The sequence below is a fragment of the Leptidea sinapis genome, chromosome 20 (assembly GCF_905404315.1).
Source record: "Leptidea sinapis chromosome 20, ilLepSina1.1, whole genome shotgun sequence".
Taxonomy (NCBI): domain Eukaryota; kingdom Metazoa; phylum Arthropoda; class Insecta; order Lepidoptera; family Pieridae; genus Leptidea; species Leptidea sinapis.
In genome coordinates, this window is record NC_066284.1 from 10035137 (window position 1) to 10049992 (window position 14856).

The following is a 14856-nucleotide window of genomic DNA, read 5'->3' on the forward strand; positions in this document are numbered from 1 at the left end:
TCAAGGATTCTCATATACAGCTTAAATTTTGATAGTGTGCGTTTTTATTGGCATTTTAATAACAAAAAATAAAAACCAAGAGTGCCACATTCCATCTGATGTGCGCAGAATATCAATGATGGGACATGGGATGAACCCTGCGTGTACAACTCACACTTGGTTTTTTATAGGAGCACGAAGCAGTGTGAAATCTTACTTTTGGGGTTACCTAAAGTAGATAAGTAATTATACTAAAATTTAATTACATCAATGAATCGGTTGAAACCTTAATTTAACATTTGTCTGTAGCAGTCCTTTATCAAAACCTTGATATAATAATAATAATTCCTTTCTATAATAATAATTCTTTCTTATATAACAATTCATTTACTGTGCAAGATGTTAATCTATGGAATTCTCTTCCCACTGAAATCAGAAAGTCTCATACACTCCATCTTTCAAAACAATGCTATTTAATTATCACTGTGACAAATTCATTTGATCTTTTCTTGATATTATTTACTGTATGTTTATGTTTCAATTATATGTATATCGAATAAATTGTTCTTAAGCGATAAGGCCGCCTTTTGTTTGTTATGTATTCTTGATTTATTTTATATTTAATTATTCTATGCTGTGATATAAATATATATTTAAGTACATTTAAATAATTGTAGGTTGCACTCTCTCATCGAAGAACTGACTGAACTGGATAAGAAGCCGGACCGACCGCCAATCGAGAGATTTGTCCAGAGACAAGTAAGTTATGGTTGTCTTTAACTATAATTTATATTATATTGTTTTCTTAGATTAATGTTAGCTGTTGAAACAATCACGTTGGTCACATAATGCGTAATGATAAATACGACCTGCTCCAACTCATCATGCAAGGGAAAATCTAGGGAAAGCGTCCTCCCGGAAGAAGGCGTACTTCGTGGCTTGAAAATCTCCGGACATGGTTCAACCTCAGGATCCCTGTTCCGAGCTGCTGTGTCAAAAATAAAAATAGCACAAATGATAGCCGACCTCCGATAGGAGATGGCACCTCAAGAAGAAGAAGTTGAAACAAAATATATATTACGATTCTGCCTACATTATTGTTCCTCACCACGCAGACATTAAAATTCATGTTTAGAAATGCATTGTTAGTGACACGTGATCAATAAATATAATAGTTTACAAATAACACGAATATAGTCGAACATTTTTTCAAACTTATTAATGTTAATCTTTTGTCAGACATTACAGATAACCTTTTTAAACTTAAACTATTTAAATATATTATGTTAAGTGGATGACTGCTATTGGGAAAATCTTATTAATTTAAAGTGTATTTTGTAATATGTAACTTTACATAATGTTGTTATCCAATGCAACTCGAGTACTCGACTGGTAGCGCTGCACACGCGACACGTTGCAGTATGAATGGAGCCTAAACACAAAATACAAAATAAAATCCTTCAAGAAATTTGTCCCTAGTTTCAAACCATTATTAATGAATAAAATTCACCAGTGTTGGAGTCCTCTTTTTTTATATATTTTTCAAATGTTAAGGTGCTGGAGATGGCCCGTGACTGCCTGCACAAGTCGGAGTCCAAACAGGTGACGAGCAGCTACTTCTATGATATGGCAGACAGCCTGGATAGACTCCTCGCTGAGGTGAGATTTATCATGACCATAATATACAAGTCTTATTTATTTAAAAAAAATTGGCAGTCTTAGATAATGCCGATAGAATTAAAAACTAAGAACTTTTAGTATTTAAAAATTTGAAATTTCATAATGTTTAAAAACAGTTTAATTATTAATTTATATTTTAAACTTAGTTTCAATAATATATTAATCAAACTAAAACACTATTTCAACACTGCACAGTATATACACAGAAATTTTCCCTAAAACCATTCAATTTCACTTATAAGATGTCAGCTGTATTCAGATATACTGCTATAAGCATTTCGGTGACGCAAACTCACGAGATTTCCCATCCAGAAACGAAATGTCAAACATAATATATTTATATTTATTTATTGGGTGCGCCTGTAATGAGCATGTCGGTGACGCCTAACATTTTCCCCTACCAAAAAGTGCCCAACACGGCTAAGAACATTCACTTCAAAAGTTAACTCATGATGTTGGTGTCGGTACCGACTAGTTTCGAACAAACCTGTCTTCCGTAGACCTGACCGTAGATTCTCCGTTAGCTATAGTATTGACCATAGACTTAAAATATTCTAGCGTAATCTATACGCTATCTGCTAGACCGATGAAGCGTGATCAATTATATTTGTGTGTGTTATCTTATGGTATATAGTAATCTTCAGTATGTTATTCTCTCTCGCACAATCTCTCAATATATTCTTGATAATGTAATGTATGTTCATAGGCACATAAGTGAATTTGCCAGAAACTGTCATAACCATAATGTTAACACCAGGAACAGACATAAACTTATAATGCCTACTACTCGGCTAAGTCGAGTTAGTAAGACTTTTGTGGGGCGATGTAAATGCTTTTACAACAAGATCCCAGAAAATGTTCAAAACAAAAGTATAACGTTATTCAAAAGAATTATTAAAAAACGTTTGTGTGGTAAAGGTTACTATAACATAAATGACTTTCTTAATGATACCACAGATTGGGAATGGAGTGAACGCCCTCAGGCTATTAAATAATAAGTTTAATTGTACAATATTACTTTGTAAAGATATTTATTCGATCAAAGAAAAAGTCCGCTGAGTTTGTTGCGCCCATTCTCCTCAGGTCTGAGGCATTCATTTTGGAATGGGTGGTAGTTTTTGACTTTCAATAAGTGATGTCACATCCTATTTTGAATAAAAATATTTTAATTTTAATTTGAATTTGACACTTTGTCTCATAGACATACAAAATGCTAGCCTTTGCGTCACCGACACACTCTAAAGTACACCTTCTAAAGAATGACTGTTTCCCCAGAGCCGGGAGAAGTCTGCGGAGGCTGGCGGGCGGGTGGCGCCGCTGGTGACCCGGCTCACACTGGCCATGGCGCGGCCGGCCCGCCTGCTGGAGTGTCTGGAGTTCGACCCCGAGCGGTTCTACCGGCTGCTGGAGGCGGCCGAGGGCCACGCCAGGCACGCGCAGGTATACCTATTGTATTTATATAAACATCTGACCGCTCTTACCAACTGAGCTAACACTCCAGCAGGCGGGCCGGCCCGCCTTCTGGAGTGTCTGGAGTTTGACCCCGAGCGGTTCTACCGGCTGCTGGAGGCGGCCGAGGGCCACGCCAGGCACGCGCAGGTATACCTATTGTATTTATATAAACATCTGACCGCTCTTACCAACTGAGCCAACACTCCAGCAGGCGCGGCCGGCCCGCCTGCTGGAGTGTCTGGAGTTCGACCCCGAGCGGTTCTACCGGCTGCTGGAGGCGGCCGAGGGCCACGCCAGGCATGCGCAGGTATACCTTTTCAAAAAAATGTTGTGTAGCCAATGAACGATACGGGACTCGAACCCGTGACCTCTCTGGTACCGTCTGAGCGCTCTTATCAACTGAGCCAACCGCTTGTGTGGCACATGGTTCGTAAATCTTGGTATGTCTTGTTCACGCAACAAGAGAGGTTGGAGCCACAACCTGAGAGTTTTTTTATCGAAACGGTTACGTCCCGGAAACACCGCACAAGGAAGTCCATTCCACAGCTTTTGAGTACGTGGAAGAAAGCTCCTTGAAAACCGCACTGTGGAGGACCGCCACACATCCAGATGGTCGGGATGATAACCTAATTTGTGGTGTGTTGTTGATCAAGTTGGTAAGAGTGCTTGGACGGAACCCGAGAGTATGCGGATTCGAAACCCACATCGTTCATAAATTTTGGTTTCAAATTTAATTTGTATACTTAATCCCAGAAGTCTCTGTGCTTCCCCGGGGCGTAAAAAGAATAGGGTAGTCCCAGGCCCAAGGGTGTCGTAAGAGGCGACTACGGGCTTATTGAAGGTGGGAGAGTCACGCTGCCGTCTTATGACGTCAGCACAATCGGGCCAGACTCGTCCGGGTTACTTACCACACTCGCACAGAATACCGGCGTGAAGTAGCGGCCTTGTGCCGCTATGTGTCGCATAGGTTAGTGTCGAGGACCGGAGGCCATCCCTTCCCCCCCTCCCTCTCCCCATCACCACCAAACAAAAATATGAGAGCGGTCTTTAAAATTATATTACCCCAGGAGGGTACCGGCTCTACCAGAGTCGGAGAATCCCTCCCCGAGCATTCTCGCTCGGGCTGCCCCTCGTATTCTGGGGAGGGCACAGAACCGCGCATGACCAAGGACAAACGAGGCAGTATCACCACGGCACCCCGCTCCACACTCAACGTGGACTTCTGTAACATCAGGGGAATTCACTACAATTTAATCGCCGTCCACCACCACCTCGAGACGGCGCAGCCGGCCTTATGTTTCCTTACTGAGACGCAGATATCTCGACCTAGCGATACGTCATATTTAACTTACCCCGGGTACAAAATTGAGCACAATTTTTTGCCTCATGCCGGGTATGTGTGTACGTTAGGGAGGATATCTGCTGTCGCCGTCTCGGCAATTTTGAGGGTAGGGACCTGTCTACTCTCTGGTTCCGCGTCCATTTAGAGGACCGCGTCCGCATCTATGCGTGTGTCTACAGGTCCCATAGTGGTAACTCAGAAACGGATCACCTCATGGGCTGCGTTCAAGCGGCATTTGATGACGTGCTTGCACAGAGCCCCTCCGCTGAAATCGTAGTCTTGGGTGATTTCAACGGGCACAATGCCGAATGGCTTGGATCACGCACCACAGACTACGCAGGGCTATTTGTGCATAATTTTGCATTGGCGTATGGGCTGTCCCAATTGGTTGAGTCGCCAACGCGGCTCCCGGATGTGGATAGCCAAATGCAGTCCTTATTAGATCTTCTGCTGACTACACATCCCGATAGTTACCAGGTCACCGTCGACGCCCCTCTCGGAACGTCCAACCATTGCCTGATCAGGAGTGTAGTGCCTATCCGACGCCAACGTCGCAGACCACCAGCGACCCGCCGCGTTTGGCACTACAAGTCAGCAGATTGGGATAGGATGCGTTCCTTTTCTGCATCCTACCCTTGGGGCAGGGTTTGTTTTCCTTCGGATGATCCTAGTGCCTGCGCCGTTGCAGTAGCCGATGTGATACTACAGGGTATGGATAATTTTATACCAAACTCTGTAGTACCTATCGGTGGCAGATCACAGCCCTGGTTCGATGCGTCAGTTAAAGCAGCATCTGACTGCAAAAAACAGGCGTATCGGACTTGCGTTGCGGCGCTGGGCACAAAGGATCCGAACTGCACAGTTCTTAAGAGGAAATACAACCGTGCCTCCAGATTTTTTAAGCGGCAAATCGCCCGTGCAAAGTCAAAACACGTCGTTAAAATTGGCGAGCAGCTTTCCAGTTACCCGACCGGAACACGCAAGTTCTGGTCGTTATCGAAAGCTGCTCTTGGTAACTTCAGCCAGCCGTCCATGCCGCCGTTGCACATGAGGAATGACACCCTGGCCCATACGGCAAAAGAGAAAGCTGATCTCTTGTGCACTCTTTTCGCCTCCAACTCGACTCTTGACGACAACGGAAAAACACTGCCGACCATCCCGCGGTGTCAGAGCTCTATGCCTGAAGTACAGATCAGACAGAAAACTGTTAGGCGAGCTCTGTTTTCGTTGGACGTCAGGAAGTCGAGCGGGCCAGATGGCATTTCTCCAATCGTGCTTAGAACGTGTGCCCCTGAGTTGACGCCGGTGCTAACGCGTTTATTCCGGCACTCTTTTTCTAAAGGCGTACTCCCTGACTCATGGAAGTCTGCCCTTGTCCATCCGATCCAAAAAAAAGGAGACAGTTCGGATCCGGCAAACTACAGGCCTATTGCTATTACCTCCCTGCTCTCCAAAATCATGGAGAGCATAATTAGTCGTCAGCTCTTGGTATACCTAGAGGGTCACCAGTTGATCAACGACCGACAATACGGGTTTCGCCATGGTCGGTCGGCAGGTGATCTCCTGGTATACCTGACACATAGATTGGCTGCGGCTATTGAAAGCAAGGGGGAAGGCCTGGCAGTTAGGCTGGATATAGCGAAGGCCTTTGATCGTGTATGGCACAAGGCGCTCCTCTCCAAACTTCCATCATTTGGGCTTCCCGAGAGCTTGTGCAAGTGGACCTCCAGCTTCCTCACTGGGCGTAGCATACAGGTCGTTGTCGACGGATATTGCTCGAACCCGAAGCCCGTGAATGCTGGAGTGCCCCAAGGCTGTGTGCTGTCTCCCACGCTGTTTCTTCTGCATATCAATGATATATTGGACACCTCCAACATTCATTGCTATGCAGACGACAGCACTGGTGATGCCATATACACGGGCCATGCAGGTCTCTCTCGGGAAATCGTCGACCAGTGCCGGGAGAAACTTGTGTCTTCTATCGAGTCCTCTCTTGAGAAGGTCGCGGAATGGGGAAAATTGAACCTTGTCCAATTTAACCCCCAGAAGACTCAAGTTTGAGCGTTTACCACTAAGAAAACCCCATTTGTCGTATCACCGCTCTTCGACAACACTTCCCTCAAAGCCTCGCCTAGTATCGGAATACTGGGTCTCGAAATCTCGAGCGATTGCCAATTTCGTGGTCATCTGGAAGGCAAAGCCAAATTGGCTTCAAAGAAACTGGGCGTCATTAATAGAGCACGGCAATACTTCAAGCCGGCCCCCCACATACTAGCGCTCTACAAAGCGCAGGTCCGGCCACACATGGAGTATTGCTGTCATCTCTGGTCTGGCGCACCCCAGTATCAGCCCGATCCATTTGACCGCGTGCAACGCAGAGCAGCTCGAATTGTCGGGGACCCAGTGCTCTGTGAACGGCTGGATCACTTGGCGTTGCGTAGAGACGTCGCTTCATTGTGTGTCTTCTACCGCATTTATCACGGGGAGTGTTCCGAAGAGCTGTTTAACCTGATTCCTGCCGCCGTACGACATGGGTACCTTCAAAAAAAGCGCGTACACGTTCCTTAAAGGCCGGCAACGCTCCTGTGATTCCTCTGGTGTTGCAAGAGATTGTGGGCGGCGGTGATCACTTAACAACAGGTGACCCGTACGCTCGTTTGTCCTCCTATTCCATAAAAAAAAAAAGACCCAGCGATACGTCGTATTTAACGTACCCCGGCTACAAAATTGAGCATAATTTTTTGCCTCATGCCGGGTATGTGTGTACGTTAGGGAGGATATCTGCTGTCGCCGTCTCGGCAATTTTGAGGGTAGGGACCTGTCTACTCTCTGGTTCCGCGTCCATTTAGAGGACCGCGTCCGCATCTATGCGTGTGTCTACAGGTCCCATAGTGGTAACTCAGAAACGGATCACCTCATGGGCTGCGTTCAAGCGGCATTTGATGACGTGCTTGCACAGAGCCCCTCCGCTGAAATCGTAGTCTTGGGTGATTTCATCGGGCACAATGCCGAATGGCTTGGATCACGCACCACAGACTACGCAGGGCTATTTGTGCATAATTTTGCATTGGCGTATGGGCTGTCCCAATTGGTTGAGTCGCCAACGCGGCTCCCGGATGTGGATAGCCAAATGCCGTCCTTATTAGATCTTCTGCTGACTACACATCCCGATAGTTACCAGGTCACCGTCGACGCCCCTCTCGGAACGTCCAACCATTGCCTGATCAGGAGTGTAGTGCCTATCCGACGCCAACGTCGCAGACCACCAGCGACCCGCTGCGTTTGGCACTACAAGTCAGCAGATTGGGAAAGGATGCGTTCCTTTTTTGCATCCTACCCTTGATTGATATTTTTATACCAAGCTCTGTAGTACCGATCGGTGGTAGATCACAGCCCTGGTTCGATGCGTCAGTTAAAGCAGCATCTGACTGCAAAAAACAGGCGTATCGAACTTGGGTTGCGGCGCTGGGCTCAAAGGATCCGAACTGCAAAGTTCTGAAGAGGAAATATAACCGTGCCTCCATATTTTTTAAGCGGCAAATCGCCCGTGCGAAATCGAAGCACATCGCCAAATTGGCGAGCAGCTTTCCAGTTACCCGACCGGAATACGCAAGTTCTGGTCGTTGTCGAAAGCTGCTCTTGGTAACTTCAACCAGCCGTCCATGCCGCCGTTGCACATGAGAATGACACCCTGGCCCATACGGCAAAAGAGAAAGCCGATCTCCTGTGCACTCTTTTTGCCTCCAACTCGACTCTTGACGACAACGGAAAAACACCGCCAACCAACCCGCGGTGTCAGAGCTCCATGCCTGAAGTACAGTTCAAACAAAAAACTGTTCGGCGAGCTCTGATTTCGTCCATTTGACCGCGTGCAACGCAGAGTAGCTCGAATTGTCGGGGACCCAGTGATCTGTGAACGGCTGGATCACTTGGCGTTGCGTAGATACGTCGCTTCATTGTGTGTCTTCTACCGCATTTATCACGGGGAGTGTTCCGAAGAGCTGTTTAACCTGATTCCTGCCGCCGAATTCCACCTTCGCACGACACGCCACAAATTAGGATATCATCCCCACCATCTGGATGTGTGGCGGTCCTCCACAGTGCGGTTTTTCAAGCAGCTTTCTTCCTCGTACTACTAAGCTGTGGAATGAGCTTCCTTGTGCGATGTTTCCGGGACGATACGACATGGGTACCTTCAAAAAAAGCGCGTACACCTTCCTTAAAGGCCGGCAACGCTCTTGTGATTCCTCTGGTGTTGCAAGAGAATGTGGGCGGCGGTGATCACTTAACACCAGGTGACCCGTACGCTCGTTTGTCCTCCTATTCCATTAAAAAAGTGAGGGTAATCACTTTAAAGTAACAAATTGTAAAAATATTTTTCAGTGACATTCTGTTCGACTCAGTGTGCCGTTTGCCGGCAGTGGTAAAATACTATAGGAGCGAGACTCACATAAAATACAATATATATAACATAATTTATTTTCTCATGAGACTACTATTGAAAAAAGCATATTCAAAACAGCTTTTAGAATAAATAATAAACGGTTTTGCTCCTTACACCGTATAATACCTTGACCTTGCTAAGAATGACTCCTTTAAAGACACTTGTACGTGCAGGGTATCACCACAGACATCCCGCAGTACATCATCCACAAGCTGGGTCTGTCCAAGGACCCCCTGACGGAGCTGTCGGTACCCCCGCCACCCCCGCTGCCGCACACCTCCTCGCCATCCAAGTGAGTTCCCTCATGTACATAATATAATACAACAGTTCGCCCAAGGTATAACGTTAATGATGTTTTTTTTATTCCTCGATAGCAGATAAATATTACCTCTTTAATAGTGTGACCCGAATGACGTTCTATACATATCTTTCTCAGTGTGATAGCGGAACGGCAAAAGTGTGCCTTAAAACAATCGAAGCACACTTTTCTCCTTAGTTGTGTGTTAATTGTCACTGTCCGAATCTAATCTGAACTTAATTAATGTTTTACATTGCTGCTTATTAACCAAGAATATTTTAAACGACTTTAGTAAATGCGGCAATGTATACAAATAGCAATCGAAGTTTATTACTGTGTAATTTGTGCCCTATTTCATATTTCGTTTGTTTTTATATGACGTAATTTGTCTATAATATGTATAGAATGACATTGTTTGACTTTAATGTCTCGATACTAACATACCTACTCAAAATTACTCTGTGAGAAAAGGCGCAAGTTTGACATTGTTAGGAAGAACGCAATAAGTATTCGATAAATTAATTAGTCTGTTACGAATTTGTAATATAAATTCTATGTTAGCTAAAAAAAGCATTATTCCACGACATTTGTGACTATTTATTGATTAAATTTTTCCGTCCATCTATGCCTGCACAAGCTTATAATGTCTCCAGGGCAAGTAGAAAGAAGTCTGTAATGAATTTGTGGGTAACTCATGAACTGTAAGAAATGAATGCGTGTGGAGCATCCCTCCTTTCCGCGACTACTAGAGTCTACATCTGGAGGGTTTCATTACAACCTATACAGGGTGGTTTTTTGAGAAGGACGGTGATAGCCAAGTCGGAAACTAAAAGACTTAGAGAAAAGTCATGGTCTCGATTTATAGGTAACTAATAACTGCATATTTAGTTTTTGAATTTCTTGAACTTTTGACGGAAATCGACCCAAATGATTTTTCAAAAAAAGTAACATCCTGTATTATTTGACCAATGGACTCTGTTGCTGATAAGGATTGGTACCTTCAAGAAAAGCGCGTACACCTTCCTGAAAGGCCGGCAACGCTCTTGTGATTCCTCTGGTGTTGCAAGAGAATGTGGGTGGCGGTGATCACTTAACACCAGGTGACCCGTACGCTCGTTTGTCCTCCTATTCCATAAAAAAAGGATCAGCTTGCAAAAACTAAATATGCAGTTAATGGTTACTTATAAACGAGGGCATGACTCCTTTCCCGCCTTTCCTCTAAGTCTCGTAGTTTCCGATTCGGCCATCACCGCCCTTCTCAAAAAATCATCCTGTAGTATCAGTGGCGTGCCTAGGGCCATCATAAATCTATACTATACTCAAATCAGGCGACGGTTTTTGAGAAAAATAAGCTGTTTTTTCTGATAAACGTTTAAAAATTTTACCTTTTCGCCACTAATCAAAGCTTTTGTACACTTTAAATCATTACAAGGCACTACTATCTTCATTTTGAATAAATGTAAAATAGTTAATTGATTACTTTTTATAAATAAACTAACACAAGCAATAGAATTATAATTAACAAGCACAAGAGCGACCTTGAAACATTATAATATAGTGTTTCAAGGTCGCTCTTGTAATAACACTCAACTCAAAATTAAACTCTAACCCCCTTAGAGATCCCGCAAACTGCAGACTTTTGATCGGCCGATAGTTTGGTTGGTTTCTGGAAGATGTATGAGAGTGTGCACATTATATCGATTCGGTATTGCCCGACAAAACAGTTTGATGGGCTACACGATTGCCTTCAAACTGAACCGTCAGCAAACTATCGGCCGACTGTTAAATCAATACAGCGCTCTTCTAGGCGCGCACACAACCGATTGTTTAGTCGGCCAGACTCATCAATAGCCGATTTAAAACTAATAGCGAATCGTCCCTAAAACTGTCGGCCGATAGTTGTCTAATGTGCGCACTTAACAGCCGAACTCAACCAAACTATCGGCCGATCGAAAGTCTGCAGTTTGCGGGGTCTCTTATTCATAATGGTCCGCTAACTTTAAACAGACGCTTAGGAGTGTTTTTTCTCATTCTGACTTAGGTCAATAGAAGAAGACAGAGTGAGAATTAGCAATGCTTTAAGTTAGCAGACTATTATGAATAAGGGGGTAAATGCTTAGATCTGACGTTGTTCACTCTAGTTACGCCAATTAAATAAATGAAATCACAATGAGGCAACGTCAAGGCAGAACAATCCTGCCTTAATTCTTTATACTATCCCGTTAAATAAATCTATAGGTTATAGTTAGATATAGATAAAAATTTCAATAAATAAGAAAGAGATATAATAACTAGAATCAATGCCCCAATGTGTGTGAACGAGATAGTCATCCGACTGTCAGCGTGATATATTGGTCAAACTTGCGAGTTGAAAGATTTGTTGCTTTCACGCGGCCTTTTTAGTTACGTGTGCTATAGGTATAGGATATGTATATCTTGATAAGAACTTTTGAACGTAAATACATTATGTCATACTGTTTTTATTTCAGAATACGCGGTCGCCAATCGCCTCCCAGCGCGATAAACGGCGGTGCACCCTCGGAAAACGACTATCAAGTCATCAAGCTGATCTCAAACGGGGCCTACGGCGCTGTCTATCTTGTTAAACACAAGCAGACTAGACAGAGGTAACGTATCATCCAATAGGCATTACAGTTTAAATAAATAAAATGTCGTCGGTCGACGGTTAATGTCTAAACAAAGGGCTATATTACTGGACACCACGGTGGCGCAATCAGTCGCCGCTACCAATAAAATGTATACAGCTCTATAGAGTTAATCTGTAGTTATTTTTTTTTTATTAAAATAAGCGGCGAGACGAACAGGACGTTCAGCTGATGGTAATTACAATGCAGTATCGCTCAGGATTCTTGATAAGCCCCAAAAATTCTGAGCGGCACTACAACTGCGCTCGTCACCTTGAGACATAAGATGCTATGTCAAATTTGTCTAATTTCACTTGCTACGTACGGCGTCCTTCAGACCGAAACCCAGTAATGCTTACACATTACTGCTTCACGCCAGAAATAGGCGCCGTTGTGGTACCCGTAATCTAGCCGGCATCCTGTGCAAGGGAGCCAGCCTGGTAGTTAAATACTATAGGTAGCTTACGGTCACTTTCGCGACTGCAAGAAGACTCTTGTAAGGTATGCGGTATTTTTTTTTAAGTTTAAAAACACTCATGCTATTCTTTCCTTGATAAAAATTGTAATACTTTCGCAGGTATGCAATGAAGAAGATTAGCAAGAATAATCTCATACTGAGGAATCAAGTCGAGCAGGCGTTTGCGGAGAGGGACATTCTGAGCTTTGCTGATAACCCGTTTGTGGTAGCTATTTTTTTTAATATTTAGGACTACGGTTTTATTAGTATACTACATAGACACATATTACATACATACGCGTCGGGGAATGGTCGGCGATAATTTATTTGAGGTTGTGTAAAAAAATACCTTGGCCGGTTTTTATTATAATAAAAACCTAAACGTACTGTATAGAGCAGAGAGATATATCTCTCTGCTCTATACAGTACGTGCTTATGTATATGATAATGTGTACACATACCGTATAGCGAAGATAGTTTTATTTCGATTTGGGACCTTTAATTTTTTTTATTTCCAATATTTGTTTTGTATGGACATATTTTCTATGAGACAATTTATTGAGGCACGGTTTGACAGTTCTGCTGTGAAACAATTTCATTATTACAACAGGGAGCATATTTTACGAAATAATTCTTGATGTTATTAAATATTATTGACAAATTCATAAAAAATAGTATTTTATTTATTACGTACAGACCAACATCTGTCGGGTTAGCTAGTTATAATTAATTATAAACTTTAGTTAATGTGATTCCAGTTTCCCTAAAAATAATAAAATATTCTTTAATTACAAGCGATTTAATCAAAATTAAAGAGTGTGATACAAATCATATAAATCAAGAAAATTTGTGATTTGAATTCATTCAATTCTAAAAGAATAAATAAGTTGGCTAGAGGTAAGGGCTCCTTCATAGGTCTTGGTATTCAAATTTACAATAAAATAGCAGATATATTAAATTTCCTTTGACAAAGAAGGCTTACAATAGTATAGTAGATTATATAGAGGATAATGATCCACGGTTCTCGTCTGGTTCTGAGCGGGCCGCCTAAAATTGAATAACATTATATTAAGTAGGCCAAGTTGTTATATGTTTCAAAAGATGGGCCGGGAGTTTCTTATCAGTTTTTCTCTCCGTATCAAAGCCCCTTTACGAACTGATGTACCTTCATGTCGTATACCCACTGTTTTTGCAATATCTGTAATTATTGTCCTTTATTTATATTTAAACAAATTAATCGTAGGTGACGATGTATTGCTCGTTCGAGACGAAGCGCCACCTGTGCCTGATCCTGGAGTTCGTGGAGGGCGGGGACTGCGCCACGCTGCTCCGCGCGGGGCCCCTGCCCCCGGACATGGCGCGACACTACTTCGCGGAGGCGGTACTGGCCGTGGAGTACCTGCACTCGTACGGCATCGTGCACCGCGACCTAAAGCCGGACAAGTGAGTTGGGACCTCCTGCACAGTCTAATTTTTCCTCCGGCTGATTTATCCGGTTCATTATCTATCCAGTATTTTTTCATTTATAATTTTTATCGAGCTTCGATACGGCTTCCCAAGGAGTAGGTCTCAAAAAGAACATGGAAAAGACGAAGATAATGTCCATGTCGGACCTACTCCCGTAACCCTACGTTCTACCTTGGGTCCAAACAATCCAGTTAGTCAGGTCCAATTTCGCGAAAGAAGTCACCCGTCAAAGCCAACTCGGATAGACAGCGTTAGGGAACCTAAGTAAAATCTTCTTGTCCCAAATACACAAATGATCGCAAAACTGTAGTGGCAGTGGGCAGGGCACATAAATCGACGGACATATGGCCGTTGGGTCCGCGAACGGCGACCACGTACCGGACGACGCATTGTTGGTAGGCCTACACAAGATGGACCGTCGATCTGCTCAAGATCGCCGGAATACGTTGAATGAGGGTAGCGCTGGACCGATCGTCGTGGAGATCTTTGTGGGAGGCCTTTGTCCTTTGTTAAGTAGTGGACGTCTTCCGGCTGATGATGAAGAATTTTTATCAAGCAATTAGAGTTCCCGATAAGGTACCCACTTAAATTATTAATAAAAGCCTATCTATCATGCATGAAATCTGCCGTTGGAGTTCAAACTTTTCGTATTGATTTATGCTTAAAATTGTGAATTGTAAAAACACATACAATAACAGAAATTAAAATATGTAAATTTTTTGTTATTTACCTGAGTTATTTTTTTGACATTGTTTTTATTTTTATTTAAGTAGTTTTTTCTCATAAATAATAATAATAATATTGACATACTTTTTACACAAATTATCTTGCCCCAAGTTAAGCATGTATAGCCTGTGTTATGGGTTACAAGACAACGATATATTTAATACAATATACTTAAACATACATAAATACATTTAAACATCCATGACTCGGAAACAAACATCCATATTCAACATATAAATGCTTGCACCAAATGAATAAAATAAAATCATATAAATGAATTCAGAATGGTAAAAACTGTTAAATCAGTTCTTTAATCATTTTAAAATAACGGTGTATATAATTAAGCAGTTGTTTTTAATCCCTTTT

At 42.9% G+C, this 14856-nt stretch overlaps 1 protein-coding gene across 1 annotated transcript in view; it reads left to right on the forward strand.

The window, feature by feature from the left end:
* The first annotated feature begins 3181 nt into the window (after positions 1-3181).
* Positions 3182-14856, forward strand: part of LOC126970126 (microtubule-associated serine/threonine-protein kinase 3) — a 49068-nt gene continuing 37393 nt past the window's right edge. Inside the window, exons 1-5 of the mRNA XM_050815855.1 lie at positions 3182-3258; positions 9071-9189; positions 11685-11822; positions 12418-12523; positions 13541-13740. Of these exons, the coding sequence (XP_050671812.1) occupies positions 12425-12523; positions 13541-13740 (299 nt within the window). The 5' untranslated portion in view covers positions 3182-3258; positions 9071-9189; positions 11685-11822; positions 12418-12424. The remainder of the gene's footprint in view (positions 3259-9070; positions 9190-11684; positions 11823-12417; positions 12524-13540; positions 13741-14856) is intronic.